Below are 20,487 nucleotides of genomic sequence, written 5' to 3' on the forward strand. Positions count from 1 at the left end.
CCCAGAAGTGCAAAATGTCTTAGCTGATGGGCAACATGATCGGGGCAGGCTTGGAGGGCCGAAGTGCCTGTTTCTGTGCTGTACTTTTCTTTGTCCTTTGTAACAAATGGTATCTCACCCTTAATCTCCCCATTTTTTTAAGAGCATGTTGGGTTTACACATGAATTGCCCATTAAAATCAGAGAATTAGGGTGTTAGCAGTTAGGATTTAATTCAATTTAGTGCCCTTTTAACAATGTGTTAATTGTTAATACAATGTCAATCAACCTCTCTGTCCCAGAAAGGAAATAATTTAAACAGATGAGTCTGAATCCTGCATGTAATAAATTCTTAGAGATTCCAAATTTTAAACTTTTCATCTTTTTTTCTCCTCAATCCAATCTTTCTTTCCTACTCTTCATTTCATTTTCTGTACCTTAATTGACTCTCATTCACCCTCCTTATCAATTGTTCTTCTGATTCAGGAAATATACTGCTATTTTGAGATAAAGTGCAAATTTTATTTGGGCTGAAGGTTGCAGGAAAAGCTCTAATGTATACTGCGAGATGTCCCACAGCGGCAAGATTTGGCCCATTACGTACTTTTCCTTAGACAGTTTCTATTTAAAACTGCTTATTCATAGGGTAGCCAGCTGTCTCAATCCCGTTAAAACATTGGGAAGCATACCCCAAAAAATTGCAACGGTTTCAAATTTACCATAATGTGAAAGATTTTAGTTTGTATTATTGTCTCTTTTTTTTCAGATTTGCTCTCCAGAATAGACTTAGAAGAACTTATGAAGAAAGATGAACCACCTCTTAAGTTCCCTCAAACACTTGAGGAATTTGAATATTCTTTTAATGAAAGTAAGTCAGAAATTATATTTCCAGATACTAATTATATATTATTTAAACTTTACCTCAGTTCTTTTCTATTTTGTAAGTAGTTATTAGAGATGGGCCCTTCTGCAATAAACCATTATTTATCAATTTCGAGCCAATCCATTGTCTCCATTACCTCTGCTTTCGCCATCACTTGGGACCCATGTAATTTGGTTAAGATGCAAAGCACTCATTTAGGACCCCAGCCATTCCTCCATGCGTAAGTTCCCTTTTAGGTCCCTAATCGGTCCCATTCTTTTTACTACCTTTTAACTGTTTATATGCCTAAAGAAAACTTTTGGATGCCTTTTTACGTTAGCTGTCTGTGTCTCCTTATATTTTCACTTTTTCCTGTAATTCCCCTCTGAATCTTCCATATTCACCTTGGTTTTTTTTCATTCATTCATAGGTTATGGGCTTCGCTGGCTGGGCAAGCATTTATTGCCCATCCCTAGTTGCCCTTGAGAAGGTGGTGGTGACCTGCCTTCTTGTACCACTGCAGTCCATGTGGTGCAGGTACACCCACAATGCTGTTAGGAAGGGAGTTCCAGGATTTTAACCCAGCGACAGTGAAAGAATGGTGATATATTTCCAAGTCAGGATGGTGAGTGACTTGAGGGGAACTTCCAGGTGGTGGTATTCCCATCTACCTGCTGCCCTTGTCCTTCTAGATGGTAATGGTCGTGGGTTTGGAAGGTGCTGTCAAAGGAGCCTTGATGAATTCCTGCAGTGTACCTTGTGGATATTTCACACTGCTGCTACTATGCGTCAGTGGTGGAGGGAGTGAATGTTTGTAGATGTGGTGCCAATCAAGTGGGCTGCTTTGTCCTGGATGGTGTCAAGCTTCTTGAGTGTTGTTGGAGCTGCTCTCATCCAGGCAAGTGGGGAGTATTCCATCACATTCCTGACTTGTACCTTGTAGATGGTGGGCAGGCTTTGGGGAGTCAGGAGGTGGGTAACCCATCGCACTACTCCTAGCCCCTGACCTTTTCTTGTAGCTACAGTATTTATATGGCTATTCCAGTTCAGTTTCTGGTCAATAGTAACCCCAGGATGTTGATAGTGGGGAATTTAGTGATGGTAATGCCATTGAACATCAAGGGGTGATGGTTAGATTCTTTTTTGTTGGAGATGGTCATTGCCTGGCACTTGTGTGGCATGAATGTTACTTGCTACTTGTGAGCCCAAGCCTGGATATTGTCCAGATCTTGCTGTAATTGGACATAGACTGCTTCAGTACCTGAGGAGTCGCGAATGGTGCTGAACATTGTGCAATCCGCAGTGAGCATCCCTGCTTCTGAGCTTATGAAGGAAAGAAGGTCATTGATGAAGCAGCTGAAGACGGTTGGGCCAAGGACACTACCCTAAGGAACTCCTGCAGTGATGTCCAGGAGCTGAGATGACTGACCTGCAACTACCACAACCATTTTCCTTTGTGCTAGGCTTGACTCCAACCAGCGGAGAGTTTTCCCCCTGATTCCCATTGACTCCAGTTTTGCTAGGGCTCCTTGATGCCACACTCAGCCAAATGCTGCCTTGATATCAAGGGCAGTCACTCTCACTCACCTCGTGACTTCAGGTCTTTTGTCCATGTTTGAACCATGGCTGTAATAAGGAGCTGAGTGGCCCTGGTGGGACCCAAACTGGGTATCAGTGAGCAGGTTATTGCTAAGCAAGCACTGTTGATGACATCTTCCATTACTTCACAGATGATGGAGAGTAGACTAATGGGGTGCTAGTTGGCCGGGTTGGATTTGTCCTGCTTTTTGTGTATAAGACACAAGCCTGGGCAATTCCCCACATAGCCGGGTAGGTGCCAGTGTTATAGCTGTACTGGAACAGCTTGGCTAGGGGCGGGTCAAGTTCTGTAGCACAAGTGGTCAGTACTATTGCTGGAATTTTGTCAGGGCCCATAGCCTTTGCAGTATTCATGCTTTTAACCCTTTTTAGATATCACGTGGAGTGAATTGAATTGGCTGAAGACTGGCTTCGTTGATGCTGGGGACCTCCAGAGGAGGCCAAGATGGATCATCCACTCAGCATTTCTGGCTGAAGATTATAGCAAATGCTTCAGCCTTATCTTTTGCACTGATTTTTTTTGTTTTGGATTTCCAGCATCCGCAGCAGTGTTTTGTTTTTAACCATTCACAACTGGATGTGGCAGGACGACATCAATTCTGCTGCTGCTGATGGCCCACAGAGCCTCATGATTGCCCAGTCTTGAGTTGGTAGATCTGTTCAAAATCTATCCCGTCTAGCATGGCGGTAATGTCCCCACGGAGGGTATCCTCAATATGAAGCTGGGGCTTTGTCTCCACAACGACTGTGCGGTAGTCACTCCTACCTATACTGTCATGGACAGATGCATCTGTGGCAGGCAGGTTGGTGAGGATGAGGCCAAGTTTGTTTTTCCCTCTTGTTGGTTCCCTCACCACCTGCCGCAGACCTTGTCTAGCAGCTATGTCCTTTTGGACTCGGCCGTCTCAGTCAATCGTGGTGCCACTGAGCCAGTCTTTGTGGTGAACTTTCAAGTCCCCCACCCGGAGTACATTCTGTGCCCGTGCCACCCTCAGTGTTTCCTCCAAGTGGTGTTTAACATAGAGGAGCACTGATTCATCAGCTGAGGGAATGCAGTAGATGGTAATCAGCAGGTGACCATGCTTATGTTTGATCTGATGCCATGAGACTTCATGGGGTCCGGAGTTGACATTGAGGATTCCCAGGGCAACTCTCTCCAGACTGTATACCAGTGTGCCGCCACCCCTGCTGGGTCTGTTGTGCTGGTGGGACAGGACATACCCAGAGGTGGTGATGCTGTGACATGATAATGTCTGTGACATTATCTGTAAAGTATGATTCCGTGAGGATGACTGTCAGGCTGTTGCTTGACTAGCCTGTGAGTGGAACTCTCCCAATTTTGGCACCCAGATGTTAGTAAGGAGGACCTTGCAAGGTCGACAGGGCTGAGATTGCTGTTGTCATTTCCAGTGCCTAGGTCGATACCGGGTGGTCCGTCCGGTTTTATTCCTTTTTTGTGACTGTAGTGGTTTGTTACAATTGAGTGGCTATATTGTATTATCAATTGTATTTTTAATTTGACACCTGTCATATGCACTCATTTTCTGCTTCACCTTACCTTCTATCTCTTTTGTTATTCAGTGAGCTTTTTATTTGCTTGCCATACCTTTACCCCTGGTGGGAAGGTACCTTGACTATAACCGAACTATCTCCTCCATAAAGACTGCCCCATTGTTCAGTAACTGTTTTGCCTGCCAATCTTTGATTCCAATTTACCTGGGCCTGATCTGTTCCCACCCCATTGAGTTTGGCCCACTCCCAATTAATTATTTTTACTCTGGATTGTTCCTTGTCCTTTTCCAAAGTTAACCTCAACCTTATGATGCTATGACCACTGTCTCTCTAAATGTTCCTCTGCTAATACTTGTTTCAGTTGACCCATGCCATTCCCCAGAACCAGATTCAGCAGCGTCATCTTCCTCTTTGGGCTGGAAACATAATGCCGTAGCAAAATTTCTTGAACACACTCTTGAAACTCTTTCCCCTCTCTGTCTTTTGCACTATGACTAATCCAATCTATGTTTGGATTATTAACGCGTCTCATTATAACTACTCTATCATTCTTGCACTTCTGTAATTTCCTTGCAGTTTTGTTCCTCTCTATCTTTCCCACTAGTTGTTGGTCTATAAAAAACACCCAGCAATGAAATGGCAATTCTACCGTTTCTTTGCTCTAACCAAATTGATTCTGTCCTTGACCACTCTCGACATCCTGTCTCCCCAGCACTGTAATGTTCTTCTTTCTTTCCTTCCCTGCCTTTCCTGAGTACCAGTATCCACAAATATTTAGTACCCAGTCATGTCTTTTTATGAGCCATGTGACATCATATTTTCACACAGCTATTTGCGTCTGCAGCTCACCAACCTTATTTAATCAAACTCCATTCATTTACATACTTGCACAGTAAACCTAATTTAGACCTTATACATTCCCTCTCACTCTGATCCCACGCAATACATTACTATTTCCTACTCTAGTCTTATCTGTCTCTCTATGCACCTTGGTTTTCCCCTCCTGGCTCTTTGCACTGCTGAGTTAGACAAAACCTCCCCCAATAGCAGCAGCAAATCACCCTGCAAGGATGTTGGTCCCGTGTTCTGTTCAGGTGCAACCCATCTGACTTGTACTGGTCCCATCTCCCTTAGAACTGGTCCCAAGTTTTCAGGAATCAATAGCCCTCCCTCCTGCACCATTAACTTAGTGAAATATCCCAAAGCATTTCACAGGAGCATTAGCAAACAAAATTTGGCATCAGGACACAAGATCAAAAGAAAAGTGATCAAAAATTTTGACAACCCCATTTATAGGCCTTATCCTGCCACTGCTGGTATTAATCAAGTGTCAAGCAGGGTGCTTGTGGGGAGCGTGATGAGCAAACCCATTTCGGGTTGCTCGCAGGCTCCCAGGCGGTGGGAGTGGGGGCGGTGCTCATTCAAAGGCACTTGGTACCTGATTGAGGGACCTGGCATTGGGAAGGGGGAACCCATTGAGAGCCAACCCCTGCCCTTGGCTGTTGACCCCACTCAATCCCCTTTCTCTGTAACCCTCCCAATCACTCACCTGTCACCTGAGATCTAGTGATGATACAAGGCCTTGGATGAGTATCATGGCAGCAGCCACCGCTTCCCCAATGGTGCTGCTATTCGATAGAGCTGCCTTATTGGATGGCAGCTGTCAGTGGATGGGACTTGTGCTCCCTGGGGTCCATAATCCCAGGGAAGGCTTGATGCTGTCAAGGTAAATACCGGAATGGCACTTCATTCAGCGTGCTTTCCCAAAAAGAGCTTTTGCTGGTGAGTGAGACCCATGTTGCCTCCATTAAATACTGCCCCATGTCAACATTTAAAAATGGGGTAAATAAGTGGTTCAAGGAAAGAAGAATGAAGGGAAACAGCCACAGGCAGAGTACATGGGATTATGCTTTTATGCTCCTATGGAGGAGAAACATCACAACAGACTTGTTTCTGCATTATAATTTCTGTAATTTTTTTTCCCCATTGTTTTGTGAAGGAACCAGCTTCTCTGCCCTGGAACTTTACCAACATGGACAGGGAGAGTTAGCTGGATGCAAGCAGTTTTGCAGTATTATGAATATTCAAATTGCCTTGGGGACTGCTTTTCTTGTGATTTTCTCCAATTAAAGCCTAATGTTACTCCAAATAATTGGAGAATATTTTATTAAGGGAATGAAGAAAATTTTGCAAAGATAGGCTGTCTTTCTTTATATCTGTTCTAAGAATCCTTTCAGCACAGTATGCAAATTGAAATTTATTTACTGCAATAAGGATTAAAATGTTATAGATTATTCTTTCCTTTTGTCCTGTCTTTATGGCCTATGCTAATGCTGTCCTGTGGCTATCCAGTAGGGGTGAAGTGCGACAGCAAGTGGAACCCAGGCAGATTTTGTTGCCTTCACAGGGAGCTGGATACTGCAACCATGCTTGGTTCTTTGATACATAGATACGAACATAGGAATTAGGAGCAAGAGTAGGCCATTTGGCCCTTTGAGCCTGCTCACCTCCAGGCTGATTTGATTGTGGCTACAGCTCCATTTTCCTTCCTACCCACTATACCCTTTGACTCCCTTTTCAATCAAGCATCTGTCTACCACAGCCTTAAAAATATTCAACGACCCTGCCTGCATTGCTCTCTGGGGAAGTGTTCCACAGACCTAATGACCCACTGAGAGAAAAACATTTCTCCTCATTTCTGTCTTAAATGGGAGACCTTTTAGTTTTAAACTGTGTCCCCTAGTTCTAGTCTCTCCCACAAGGGGGAACATCCTTTCAGCATCCACCCTGTCCCATCATGATCTTACATGTTTCAATAAGATCACCTCTTATTCTTCTAAACTCCAATGGGTACAGGCCCAACCTGTCCAACCATTCCTCATAGGATAACCCGCTCAACCCAAGAATCAGTTGAGTGAACCTTCTCTGAACTGCTTCTAATGCAATTATATCCTTCCTTAAATAAGGAGACCAAAACTGTACACAGTATCCTAGATGTGGTCTCACCAATACCCTATACAACTGTAGCAAAACATCCCAACTTTTATATTCCATTCCTCATGCAATAAACAGCAGCATTCCATTTGCCTTCCTAATCACTTGCTGAATCTGCATACTAACTTTGATATTCATGTAGCAGGACGTGTTGTATGGCACTAGCACTGTGCTAAATGGAATAGATTTTGAACAGATCTAGCAACTCAAGACTGGGCATCCATGAAGTGCAGAGGGCATCAGCAGCAGCAGAATTGTACTCAAACGCAAGTTGTAACCTCATGGCCTGGCATATTCCCCACTCTACCATTACCATCAAGCCAGGGTATCAAAAACAGAAACAGAAATACCTGGAAAAACTCAGCAGGTCTGGCAGCATCGGCGGAGGAGAGCACAGTTGATGTTTCGAGTCCTCATGACCCTTCAACAGAAGGGTCTGTTCTGTTGCAGGGTCATGAGGACTCGAAACGTCAACTGTGCTCTCCTCTGCCGACGCTGCCAGACCTGCTGAGTTTTTCCAGGTATTTCTGTTTCTGTTTTTGCTTTTATATTAGCCAGGGTATCAACCCTGGTTCAATGACGAGTGCAGGAGGGCATGCCAGGAGCCAGCACCAGGCATACCTAAAAATGAGGTGTCAACTTGGTGAAGCTATAACACATGCAGTTTGGCGCACACGTAGTCCTAAGCAGCAAGCGATAGACAGGGCTAAGTGATCCCACAACCAACGGATCAGATCTAAGCACTGCAGTCCTGCCACATCCAATTGTGAATGGTGGTGGACAATTATACAACTCACTGGAGGAGGAGGCTCCACAAATATCCCCATCCTCAATGATGGAGGAGCCCAGCACATCAGTGCAAAAGAAAAGGCTGAAGCATTTGCTACATTTTTCAGCCAAAAGTGCTGAGTGGATGATCCAAAACGGCCTCCTCAGGAGGGTCCCAGCATCACAGATGCCAGTCTTCAGCCAATTCGATTCACCCCACGTCACATCTTGAAACGACTGAAGGCACTGGATACTGCAAAGGCTATGGGCCCTGACAATATTATGGCAATAGTACTGAAGGCTTGTGCTCCAGAACTTGCAGTGCCCGTAGCCAAGCTATTCCAGTACAGCTACAGCACTGGTTATGTGGAAAATTGCCCAGGTATGTCCTGTACCAAAAAGCAGGACAAATCCAACACGGCCAATTACTGCCCCATTAGTCTACTCTCAATATCAGTAAAGTAAGGGAAGGGGTCATCAACAGTGCTATCAAGCAGCACTTGTTCAGCAATAACCTGCTCACTGATGCTCAGTTTGGGTTCTGCCAGGGCCAATCAGCTCCTGACCTCATTACAGCCTTGATTCAAACATGGACAAAAGAGCTGAGCTCTGAAGATGAGGTGAGAGTGACTGCCCTTGATATCAAGGCCGCATTTGATTGAGTGTGGCATCAAGGAGCCCTAGCAAACCAGGAGTCAATGGGAATCGAGGGAAAACTCTTCACTGGTTGGAGTCATACCTAGCATAAAGGAAGATGGTTGTGGTTGTTGGAAGCCAGTCATCTCAACCCCAGGACATCACTGCAGGAGTTCCTCAGGGTAGTGTCCTCAGCCCAGCCATCTTCAGATGCTTCGTCAATGACCTTCCTTCCATTATAAGGTCAGAAGTGGGGATGTTCGTTGATGATTGCATAATGTTCAGTACCATTCGCGACTCCTCAGATACTGAAGCAGTCCATGTCCAAATGCAGCAAGACCTGGATAATATCCAGGCTTGGGCTGACAAGTGACAAGTAAACTTTGTGCCACACAAGTGTCAGGTAATGACCGTCTCCAACAAGAGAGAATCCAACCATCGCCCCTTGATGTTCAGTGACATTACCATCACTGAATCCCCCACTATCAACATCCTGAGGATTACCATTAACCAGAAACTGAAGTGGACTAACCAGATAAATACTGTGTCTACAAGAGCAGGTCAGAGGCTAGGAATCATGTGATGAGTAACTCACCCCCTGACTCCCCAAAGCCTGACCACCATCTACAATGCACAAGTCAGGAGTGTGATGGAATACTTCCCACTTGCCTGGATGAGTGCAGCTCCCACAACACTTGAGAAGCTTGACTCCGTCCAGGACAACGCAGTCCGCTTGATTGGCACCACATCCACAAACGTTCATTCCTTCTACCACCGATGCACAGTGGCAGCAGTGGGTACCATCTACAAGAAGCACTGCAGGAATTCACCAAGGCTTCTTTAACAGGACCCTCCAAACCCATGATCACTACCATCTAGAAGGACAAGGGCAACAAATAGATGGGAACAGCACTACCTGCAAGTTATCCTCCAAGTCTTTTATCATCCTGACTTGGAAATATATCACAGTTCCTTCACTGTCGTTGGGTCAGAATCCTGGATCTTCCTTCCTAACAGCGCTGTGGGTGTACATACACCACATGGACTGCAGTGGTTCAAGAAGGAAGCTCACTACCACCTTCTCAAGGGCAACGAGGGATGGGCAATGAATGCTAGCCCAGCCAGCGAAGCCCACATCCCATGAATGAATTAAAAAAAAACAGCCAGATCCCTCTGGACCTCAGTTCTGCAATCTCTCTCCTTGTAACTAATATACTGCTTTTTTATTCTTCCTGCCAAAGTGGACGAGTTCACATTTTCCCACATTATACTCCATTTGATGAATTTTTGCCCACTCACTTAACCTATCTATATCCTTTTGCAGACTCCTTATATCCTGTTCACAGCTTACTTTCCTACCTATGAGGAGCTTCAGCTTAGAGCCGTTGAGCTGGAGGCCAAGTTGCAGAAAGTGCAATGCATCAGGGAGGGGGGAGAGCTACCTGGGCACTTTGTTCCAGGAGGTAGCCACATCTCTTATGCCAGGCAGATCTTTAGAGTTGGTCACTGGTCAGGGACAGGAGTGTATGACAGCAAGTCAGGTAAGGGGATCCAGCAGGTAATGATTAAGAAGCCTCAGCCCCTGACTTTGTCCAGCCAGGTACGATGAGCTTTCTACTTGTGTGGATGCGGAGAAGAACTGCAAGGGAGATGAGTAGACTGGCTGTGGCATCATAGTGAAGGATGCCATCCAAGTGTGGGGGAACGAAGAATGTAGTCGTGATAGGAGACCATATAGCCAGCAGGATAGATACTGTTCTCTGAAGTTGCAACTGGGAGCTCTGAAGTTGTTACCTGCCCAGTATTTTCCAAAATTCAATGGATGCGGGAATAGTCCCATCAGATTGGATGTTGGCGAATATTACTCTGCTTTTCGAGAAAGGAGGGAGAGAACAAGGAACTACAGGCGAGTTAGCCTAACATCAGTTGTTGGGAAATGCTGGAATCTATTATTAAGGAAGTGTTAACACTTTGAAAAGTATAATATGATTAGAACAAGTTAAAAAATCTTTTACTAAAGGAAAACCTTGGCCATCAAATTTGTTGGAGCTTTTGAGGATGTAACAAGTAGTGTGGATAAAGGAGAACCAGTAGATGTAGTATACCTGGATTTCCAAAAGGCATTCAATAAGACTCCATGCAAAAGGTTAATAGGAAGATAAGTATGTATGGAGTTGCAGGTAATATATTAATTTGGATAGAGGATTGGTTAACGGACAGGAAGCAGAGATTGAGAGAAATGGGACATCTTCAATTTTTCTTATTCTTTCACAGGACATGGATGTCGTTGGCAAGGCCATTATTTTTTTTTTATTGCCCATCTCTAATTGCCCTTTCAAGGTGGCGGTGAGCCACCTTCTTGAACCGGTATAGGTGTACGCACAATGCTGTTTGGGAAGGAGTTCCAGGATTTTGACCCAGCGACAGTGAAGGAATGACGATATAGTTCCACGTCAAAATAGTGTGTGGCTTGGAGGTGGTGGTCTTCTCATGCACCTGCTCCCTTTGTCCTTCTACCTCTCTCGTTGGTAGAAATCACATGTTTGGAAGGTGCTGTCAAAGGAGCCTTGGTGAGTTGTTGCGATGCATCTTGTAGATGGTACACACTGCTTCCTCCTGTGCATCAGTGGTGGTGGATGGGGTGCTAATCAAATGGGCTGCTTTGGCAGCAGTGAATAGTGGAGTACCACAATGGTCAGTGCTGGGGCATCAGCTGTTTACAATCTATATTAATGATTTAGATGAAGAGACAGAGTAAGGTATCTAAGTTGCTGATGATACAAAGCTAGGTGGAAAGGTAAGCTGTGGGAAGGACACTGCAAAGAGATATAGGCAAGTCAAGTGAGTGGGCAACAAGATGGCAGATGGATTATAATGTAGGAAGTCTGAAGTTATTCACTTTGGCTGAAAGAATAGTGAAGCTGAATATTTTTTTAAAGGGTGAGAAACTTGTAAGTTTCAAAGAGACTTGGGTGTGCTCATCAAGGAACTCAAAAAGTGAGCATTTAAGTACAGTAAGTAATTAGGAAGGCAAATGGCATGTTGGCCTTTATTGCAACGGGATTGGTGTAAAGGAACAAATAAGTCTTGCGAGAGTTCTACAGGGTTTTGGTGAGGCCAGATGGAGTACTGTGTGCAGTTTTGGTCTCCACATTTAAAAAAAGATATACTTGCATTAAAGGCGGTACAGCAAAGGTTCCCTGGGATGAGGGGATTGTCCTCTGAGAGGCTCGGTAAATTGGGTCTGTTTTCTCTGGAGCTTAAAAAGAATGAGAGGTGATCTCATTGAAACCTATTAAATGCTGAAGGGGCTTGCTAGGGTAGACAGTGAGTGATTGTGTCTGCTGATCGGGATACCTAAAACATGGGCACACAGTCTCAGGATAAGGGGCTGATAATTTAGTACTGAGATGTGGAGAAATGCTTCACTCAGAGGGTTGTGAATCTTTGGAATTCTCTGCCCAGAGGGTTGTTGATGCTCTATTGTTGAATACAGTTAAAGGTGCGACAGACAGATATTTGGTGTCTCAGGGAATTGAGGGGTATGGGCTGGAAAGTGGAGTTGAAGCCCAAGTTTAGCCATGATCTTATTTAATGGCGGAGCAGGCTCGATGGGCCATATGGTCTATTCCTGCTCCTACTTCTTGTGTTTTATCTTTGCCATCAGCAAATTTAGCAACCATACATTCGGTCCCGTCATCCAAGTTATTGATATAGATTGTAAATAGTTGAGGCTGCAGCACTGATCGCTGTGGTGCTTCACTCATTACATCTTGCCAACCTGAAAATGACCTATTTAAGTCTACTCACTGTTTCCTGTTAGCTAGCCAATCCTCTATCCATGCTAATATGTTACCCCGTACTCCATGAGCTCTTATCTTGTGCAGTAACCTTTGATGTGGCACTTTATCAAATGCCTTCTGGAAATCTTAAGTACATTACATCCACCTTTACCCACACTGCTTGTTACTTCCTCAAAGAACGCTAATAAATTAGTCAAACACTATTTCCCTTTCACAAATCCATGTTTTCTCTGCCTGATTGCATTGAGATTTTCTAAGTGTGCCCCTATAATCTCCTTAACAATAGATTTCAGTATTTTTCCCTATAACAGATGTTAAGCTAACTGGCCTATAGTTTCCTGTTGCAGTCTCCTTTCTTGAGTAGAAGAGTTACGTTTGTTCGCTATCTTCCAATCTGATGGGAGCTTTCCAGAATCCAGCGAATTTTGGAAAATTGAAAACAGTGCATCTACTATCTCAGCAGCAACTTCTTTTAAGACCCTAGGATGAAGTCCGTCAGGACCTGGGGACTTGTCAGCTTTTAGTTTTAATAGTTTTCCCAGTACTCTTACCCTGGTGCTTGTAAATGTTTTTAGTTCCTCCCTCCCTTTCACCTCTTGATGCATACTTATTTCTGGGAATGTTATTTGTATCCTCTTCAAGAGAGATGCAAAATCTCTGTTCAATTCATCTACCATTTACTAATTTTCCATTATTAATTTCCCCAGAATCACTTGCAGAGGACCAATTTTCACTTAGAGGACTGAGGTTAGCAACTTGCTGTCTATGGAGCAGCATTGTTTGAAATAAAAACAAAAAACACTGGAAAAACTCAGCAGGTCTGGCAGCATCTGTGGAGAGAAAAACCAAGTTTACATTTCGAGCCCATGTGACTTCTTCATAGCCCTGAAGAAGAATCATATGGACCCTTTAGCATTTCCAGCATTTTCTGGCTTTATTTCAGATTTCCAGCATCCGCAGTATTTTGTTTTTAGCGTAGCTTGAAATTCAGCCATGGGTTTCCTCCACATGGTGAATGAGTTCAATGTTTAAAAAAATATTTTGAATGGCACTAATTAACACTAGTGGGTTTTAAGACCTGCTGTAGTCTGTGTTTGCCTATCTGAGTTAAATATGAGATTGTTTAGATTGCATACAAGTCAATAAAATTTATTCTTTGTGTCTAGAGGGACAGTTAAGACATATAAAAACTGGACAACCTTATGTATTCAATTACCATGAGGACTTGCACAGATGGAACCAGAAACGTTATGAAGCTCTTGGAGAGGTAAGTTTTCCCTTTTAATAAATTTGATTTGTATGATCTTTACATGCACATGGTGACCGATAATTATAGTGGAACGTATGAATGCTGCTTTTGTGAAATTGCCACTCCCGGTAGAAAATCTTCCCCCATCTGTGGCACATGTTGGGAGACTGTGTGTTGGGAAATTGCACGTGCGTTCCTCCTGATTTTCTGTCCAATAATAATGGACACAAAGTCACAAGACGTAAGCCTGTGATTTTCAGAAACAAGGCTCTGAGCTAGTTGCATAGATTTGGAGAATCAGCTTTGAATTTGAATTAGCTTTGAATTCTAGAATTGTCAAAGGTGGCACTGGCGAAATCTGTTTACTTCAAATGTCATGTGAAATTATCTGCACCCAGTGCCTTTTTACCCTTGTTTTATTTATGGTGTGTTTAAATCGTTCTTGCATTACCAGGGTTAATGTTCCTGTTATTACAAAATAGCATATCTTCCAATGCACAATAAATAATACTGTAGAGATTCTAGCATCAGGAAGTGTAATCTATGGTCTACAGATCCTTCCATCAGAAACATAGTGAAAAGGTTGAACAGAAATGCTGCCTTAAGACAGGAAAACAATTGATTTCACTTTTATGAAGGGAATGCATACCATGTACAGTATTATTCTGCTACTAACATGGATCTGTATTATGGGGAGGTGATGGTGTAGTGATATTGTTGCTGGACTAATAATCCATAGACCCAGCGTGATGCTCTGGGGACCCAGGTTCGAATCCCGCCACAGCGGATGATAGAATTTGAATTCAATAAAAAATCTGGAATTAAAAGTCCAATGATGACAATGAAACCGTTGTCAATTGTTGTAAAAACCCAGCTGGTTCACTAGTGCCCTTGAGGGAAGGAAATCTGTCATCTGGCCTACATGTGACTTAAGTGCCACTCAGCTGTAACAAACCGCTACAAAGAAACCGGATGGACCACTCAGCATCGACCTAGGTACTGGAAACAACAAAGAGCAGCCCTGTTGACCCTGCAAAGTCCTCGTTACTAACATCTGGCTAGGCCAAAATTGGGAGAGCTGTCTCACAGTCTATCAAGCAACAGCCTGACATAGTCATCCTCACCGAATCAAATAAATGCCCCAGCCTCCACCATCAACATCCCTGGGTATATCCTGCCCTGTCCTAGGCACAGTGGTGTACAGTCGGTGGTGGGGGGAACAAATACAAAAATTGCTGGAAAAGCTCAGCATGTCCGACAGCATCCGACAGTGGAGAGAAAGACAGAGTTAATGTTTCAAGTCTAGATGAATCTTTTTCAGAACTAAAGAGAAGTAGAAATATGGTGAAAGGTATATTGTGCAAGGGGGTGGGACAGATGAAGCTGCAAAAGAGAGATTGCAAAAGATGTCATAAACAAAAGGCAGAGGGGTGTTGATGGTGGTGATACTGGCTAAAGGAGGTGCTAATGGTGACATTAAGAGGAGAAAGTAGGATGAGCAAGTGACAGATGGCTCTAGTGGGGGTGTGGTGGGGTGAGGGGACGGTGTGGGAGGAAGGATCAAAATAGGCTAAAAGGTGGGGATAAAACAATGAATGGAAATAAAATTTAAAAATAATAATAGAAATTGGTGGGGAAAAATGCGTATATAAAAATCTAAAAATAAATATTTCAAAAAAGGGATCAAAAAGGGGTGAGGATGGAGGAGAGAGTTGATGATTTGAAATTGCTTCCAAATTCCACCCCTCCATCATTTTCACATGGTCCATCACTGACACTTCCCTTCCTTGACCCCTCTGACTCAATTTCTGGTGATAGCCTGTCCACCAATATTCATTGCAAGCCCACCGACTCCCACAGCTACCTCGACTACAACTCCTCACATCCTACTTCCTCTAAGGACTCCATCCTATTCTCTTCGTTGCTTCGCCTCCATCATATCTGTTCCGATCATGCCACTTTTCTAAATAGCGCTTTTGACATGTCTTCCTGAACTGAGGTTTCCTACCCATGGTGGTTGACAGGGCGCTCAACCATGTCCGACCCATCTCCCGTGCCTCTGCCTTTGCACCTTCCTCTCCCTCCCAGAATCAAGATGAGCCCCCCCCCCCCCCCCCCACCACCAGCCTCCGTATTCAAAGGATCATCCTCCACCATTTCTTCCAACTCCAGCATGATGCCACTACCAAATACATCTTCCCTTCACCCCCCCTGTTGGCATTCCACAGGGACCGTTCCCTCTGGGACACCCTGGTCCACGCCTCCATCACCCCCTACATCTCAACCCCCTCCCACAGCACCTTCTCATGCAGTCGCAGAAGGCGCAACACCTGCTCGTTTACTTCCCCCCTCCTCACTGTCCAAGGGCCCAAACACTCCTATTAAGTGAAGCAGCACTTCACCTGCACCTCCCTCAATTTGGTTTGTTGCATTTGCTCCTCCCAATGCGGCCTCCTCTACAATGGAGAGAGCAAACGTAGACTGGGTGACTGCTTTGCGGAACACTTTCGGTCTGTCCGCAAGCATGACCCAGACCTTCCTGTTACTTGCCATTTCAACACACCACCCTGCTCTCATGCCCACAAGTCCGTCCTTGGCCTGCTGCAATGTTCCAGTGAAGCTCAATGCAAACTGGAGGAACAGCATCTCATCTTCCGATTAGGCACTTTACAGCCTTCTGGACTTAACATCGAGTTCAACAACTTCAGATCACAAACTCTCCCTTCCATCCTCACCCCTTTTTGATCGCCTTTTTTCAAATAATTATTTTTAAATTTTTATGCATACTTATTTTCCCTCTACCTATTTCTACTATTATTTTAAAAATTGTTTTATTGTTTTATCCCCATCTTTTAGTCTATTTTGATCCTTGCTCCCACACTATCCCCTCCCCCCACCACACCCCACTAGGGCCATCTGTCACCTGCTCATCCTGCTTTCTACTCTTAATGTCACCATTAGTACCTCCTTTAGCCAGTATTACCACCATCAACACCACTTCAACCTTTTGTTTATGACATCTTTTGCAATCTCTTCTTTGCCTCCACCTATCACTAGCCTTCTATCCAGCTTCATCTGTCCCACCCCCCCCTTATACAATATATATTTCACTACATTTCTAATTCTCTTTAGTTCTGAAGAAGAGTCATCTGGACTCGAAACATTAACTCTGTCTTTCTCTCCACAGATGCTGTCAGACCTGCTGAATTTTTCCAGCAATTTTTGTTTTTGATTCGGATTTCCAGTGTCTGCAGTACTTTGCTTTTATCTTACAGTCGGTGGGGAGTTGCCCTGGGAGTCCACAACATCAACTCCAGACCCCATGAAGTCTCATGGCATCAGGTCACACATGGGCAAGGAAACCTCTAGCTGATTATCACCTACTGCCCTCCCTCAGCTGATGAATCAGTGCTCCTCCATGTTGAACATCACTTGGAGGATGCACTGAGGGTGGCAAGGACGCTGAATATACTTTGAATGGAGGTCTTCAATGTCCATCACTAAGAGTGGCACAGCAGTACCACTACTGACCAAGCCGGCCGAGTCCTAAATGACATAGCTGCTCAACTGGGTCTGTGGCATGTGGTGAGGGAACTAACAATAGAGAAAAAACATACTTGATCTCATCCTTGCCGACCTGCCTGCCGCCGATGCAACTGTTCATGGCAGTATCGTCGGAGTCACCACCGCACAGTCATTGTGGAGACAAAGTTCCGTCTTCACATTGAGGATACCCTCCATCGGGTTGTGTGGCACTACCACTGTGCTAAATAGGATAGATTTCAAACAGATCTAGCAACTCAAGACTTGGCATCCATGAGGCGCTGTGGGCCATCAGCAGCAGCAGAATTGTACTTGAACACAATCTGTAACTTCATGGTCTGGCATATCCCTCACTCTACCATTACCATCAAGCCAGGGGATCAAAACAAAAACAGAATTACCTGGAAAAATTCAGCAGGTCTGGCAGCATCGGCGGAGAAGAAAAGAGTTGACGTTTCGAGTCTTCATGACACTTTGAAGGGTCATGAGGACTCGAAACATCAACTCTTTTCTTCTCCGCCGATGCTGCCAGACCTGCTGAGTTTTTCCAGGTAATTCTGTTTTTGTTTTGTATTTCCAGCATCCGCAGTTTTTTGTTTTTTGTTTTTATCCCAGGGCATCAACCCTGGTTCAATGAAGAGTGCAGGAGGGCATGCCAGGAGCAGCACCAGGCATACCTACAAATGAGGTGTCAACCTGGTGAAGTTGTAACACAGGACTACTTGCGTGCCAAACAGCATAAGCAGCAAGTTTTAGACAGAGCTAAGCAATTCCACAACCAACAGATCAGATCTAACCTCTGCAGCGCTGCTACATCCAGTCGTGAATGGTGGAATACAATTATACAATTCACTGGAGGAGGAAGCTCCATAAATATACCCATCCTAATGATGGAGGAGCCCAGCACATGAGTGCAAAAGATAAGGCTGAAGCATTCGCAGCAATCTTCAGCCAGAAGTGCTGAGTGTATCATCCATCTTGGCCTCTTCTGGAGTCCCCAGCATCACAGATGCCAGACTTCAGCCAATTTGATTCACTCCATGTGATATCAAGAAATGGCTGATGGCACCGGACACTGCAAAGGCTATGGGCCCTGACAATATTCCTGGCAATAGTACTGAAGACTTGTGCTCCAAAACTTGCTGTGCCCCTAGCCAAGCTGTTCCAGTACAGCTACAACATTGGCATCTACCTGGCTATGCGGAAAATTGCCCAGGTATGTCCTGTACACAAAAAGCAGGACAAATCCAACCTGGCCAATTACCACCCCATCAGACTACTCTCGATGATCAGTGAAGTAATGGAAGAGGTCATTAACAGAACAATAAAGCAGCATATGCTTAGCAATAGCCTGCTCACTGATGCCCAGTTTGGGTTCTGCCAGGACATCATTACGGCCTTGGTTCAAACATGGACAAAAGAGCTGAATTCCCAAGGTGAGATGAGAGTGACTGCCCTTGACATCAAGGCCGCATTTGACTGAGTTTGGCATCAAGGAGCCCTAGCAAAACTGGAGTCAATGGGAATCGGGGAAAAGTCTGCTGGTTGCGTTCATACATAACGCAAAGGAAAATGGTTGTAGTTGTTAGAGGTCAGTCATCTTGGGTCCAGGACGTCACTGCAGGAGTTCCTCAGGGTATTCTCTTGTTTTTTTTCTTGCTCTCTTTCCCCCTCTCTTCTTGCCCTTTCTTTGCTTCTTTCCTCTCCACCTCTTTACTCCACATCTATTTCCTGTATAGTTTCTCTACCATGGAAAATAGTTTTCTTCTCAAATGCATTTAGAGAATGCCAAATTAAGGTTCATCCTCCCACATCTCTCTCTCTGTTGTCTTCTATAAACTTAGTGGAACACATTTCAATGTTTAACATTGGTGGTATGGCACACATTGAAACCCATTTCTCAAGTTATTCTCAAGGACCGTGATGAGCAACATGTACCCGGAAGATATGAAAGGAATTGTCAGAGTGGAAGTTGAGGAAGTTTCTGAATGGGGTGTTGAGAAAGGAAAATGCTGAATGCTCCATGCACAATGGGAAGCTATCCAAGTACTGTGAATTTGCATGCATGTGAGGGAATTTGTAAACACTGTACTGCATTAAAGTGCTTTCTTGGTATGATCACCTTGGCTTAAAGTAGTACAGCCAAAACAGTTGCTGACATCGATGTAATTCATCACCTCTTGCAAAACAAGGCTAGCCACCCTTTGATCCATCATCTGTAACCATTGGCAAGATAGAGGACTCCTCGTCTGCAAAGCAGCAGAGGAATAAATGACAGTTGTCTTTTATGTGCAATAGGATCCCCTTTTGGTGCCATCATTACTTGAAGACATATTTCAGATTTTATCCCGGTAGTTGGATATTTTTCCCTTTCAAATTGCTGCAGGCCTGAGTTGGGAATGAGAACTGCCATCTGATGGCACTTGTGTAGGTGTTAGGGTTTTGTATAATCTGGAGATACCGCAACACAAATCCCAGGGCCTCTTCCACTTGAATAGTGTTTGTTGGAGTCTGTCAGTATTAAGTATGAAGGATTTTGAGTGTGGTAGCAATGGCAACAAGTTCTGGGATCTGCAGTACTGACAGGAAGTAGGTCTGGGGACATTAGTGAAGGGATGGATTCATGATGTTTGGCCTGAGGAAGGAGAGAGGGGATTCTAAGACTTGGAGCAGTGGGTAGTGTGTTCTAACACATCAAAAAAAATCAGAACATGCTTGCTCTGTGGCCTGGGAGCAGTGGAACTGATGAGCAGAACCTGGGAGCATTGTAGGGGGTGGGGAGTGTGGGAGAATTAGGCTGCTGGCATTGGAAGAGAGACCTCCAAGGTCCTGTTGAGATGGGAAGGAATCTAGTAACAAGTGGAGGGGACCCAGTGTTTGGTAGCATTGAAGAAGAGACCAAGGTCTGGGAACATTGAAGGCAATAATAGCCCAGAAGAACTTGGATTGTCCAGTGTGGGCTGTTCTGGAGGATGCCCCTACAGCTGGTTCATGGGTGTGGGCCCAGTTATAAGTTTGAAGACAAGCTTTAACATCCAAAAGCACTTAGTAGTTGCTGAGTGCATATGCCATATATGTGGAATAACACAGCTGTAATAAATTGGAATGTTTGCACTGGGTTAATCCAGGTGGTGCAATTAGCTTCTCTGAGATGAAGCTAATTAGGAACAAACCCAGGTGATGATATTGCCTTCCTCTGCTAACTGTAAAGTTTTAAAATTAGATTGGATTTAAAGATACCCTCTGAATTAAGCACTCTAAAATAATAAACAGGAGAAAAAAAACTAGATATTTTACAGTCACAGGACTGAATCTTTTCCATATCATATGCTTGAGAAACAGAGCAGGCTGTGTTCCTGGACTGTAGTATGTGAGAATTTGTGTATGGCAAGACTACCCAGAATGAAAACATCTGCAGTAGATGTCTCTGCCATGATTCTCTCTAGCTCAGAGTCATGGAGTTGAATTGGGAGTTAGAGATACTTTGACACAAAAGGAAAGGGGAACAGTATCTGGACAATTTGCTCTAGGCCTTGGCAATTC

At 44.3% G+C, this 20,487-nt stretch overlaps 1 protein-coding gene across 11 annotated transcripts in view; it reads left to right on the top strand.

The window, feature by feature from the left end:
* The window catches only part of fam172a (family with sequence similarity 172 member A), a 684,886-nt gene that overhangs the window by 47,169 nt on the left and 617,230 nt on the right, over positions 1–20,487 (top strand). For 9 of the 11 annotated variants that reach the window (XR_005942765.1, XR_005942766.1, XM_041185663.1 and 6 more), the window contains exons 3-4: positions 745–846; positions 13,319–13,419. Coding sequence is in view for 9 of the 11 variants with exons in the window: in XM_041185663.1 (XP_041041597.1) it covers positions 745–846; positions 13,319–13,419 (203 nt within the window). In the remaining 2 variants the exon portion in view is untranslated. Of the gene's footprint in view, positions 1–744; positions 847–10,635; positions 10,920–13,318; positions 13,420–20,487 lie in introns of those variants that run through there. The other 2 variants (XM_041185664.1, XM_041185659.1) reach the window with 2 other exon arrangements.

The sequence above is a fragment of the Carcharodon carcharias genome, chromosome 4 (assembly GCF_017639515.1).
Source record: "Carcharodon carcharias isolate sCarCar2 chromosome 4, sCarCar2.pri, whole genome shotgun sequence".
NCBI lineage: Eukaryota > Metazoa > Chordata > Chondrichthyes > Lamniformes > Lamnidae > Carcharodon > Carcharodon carcharias.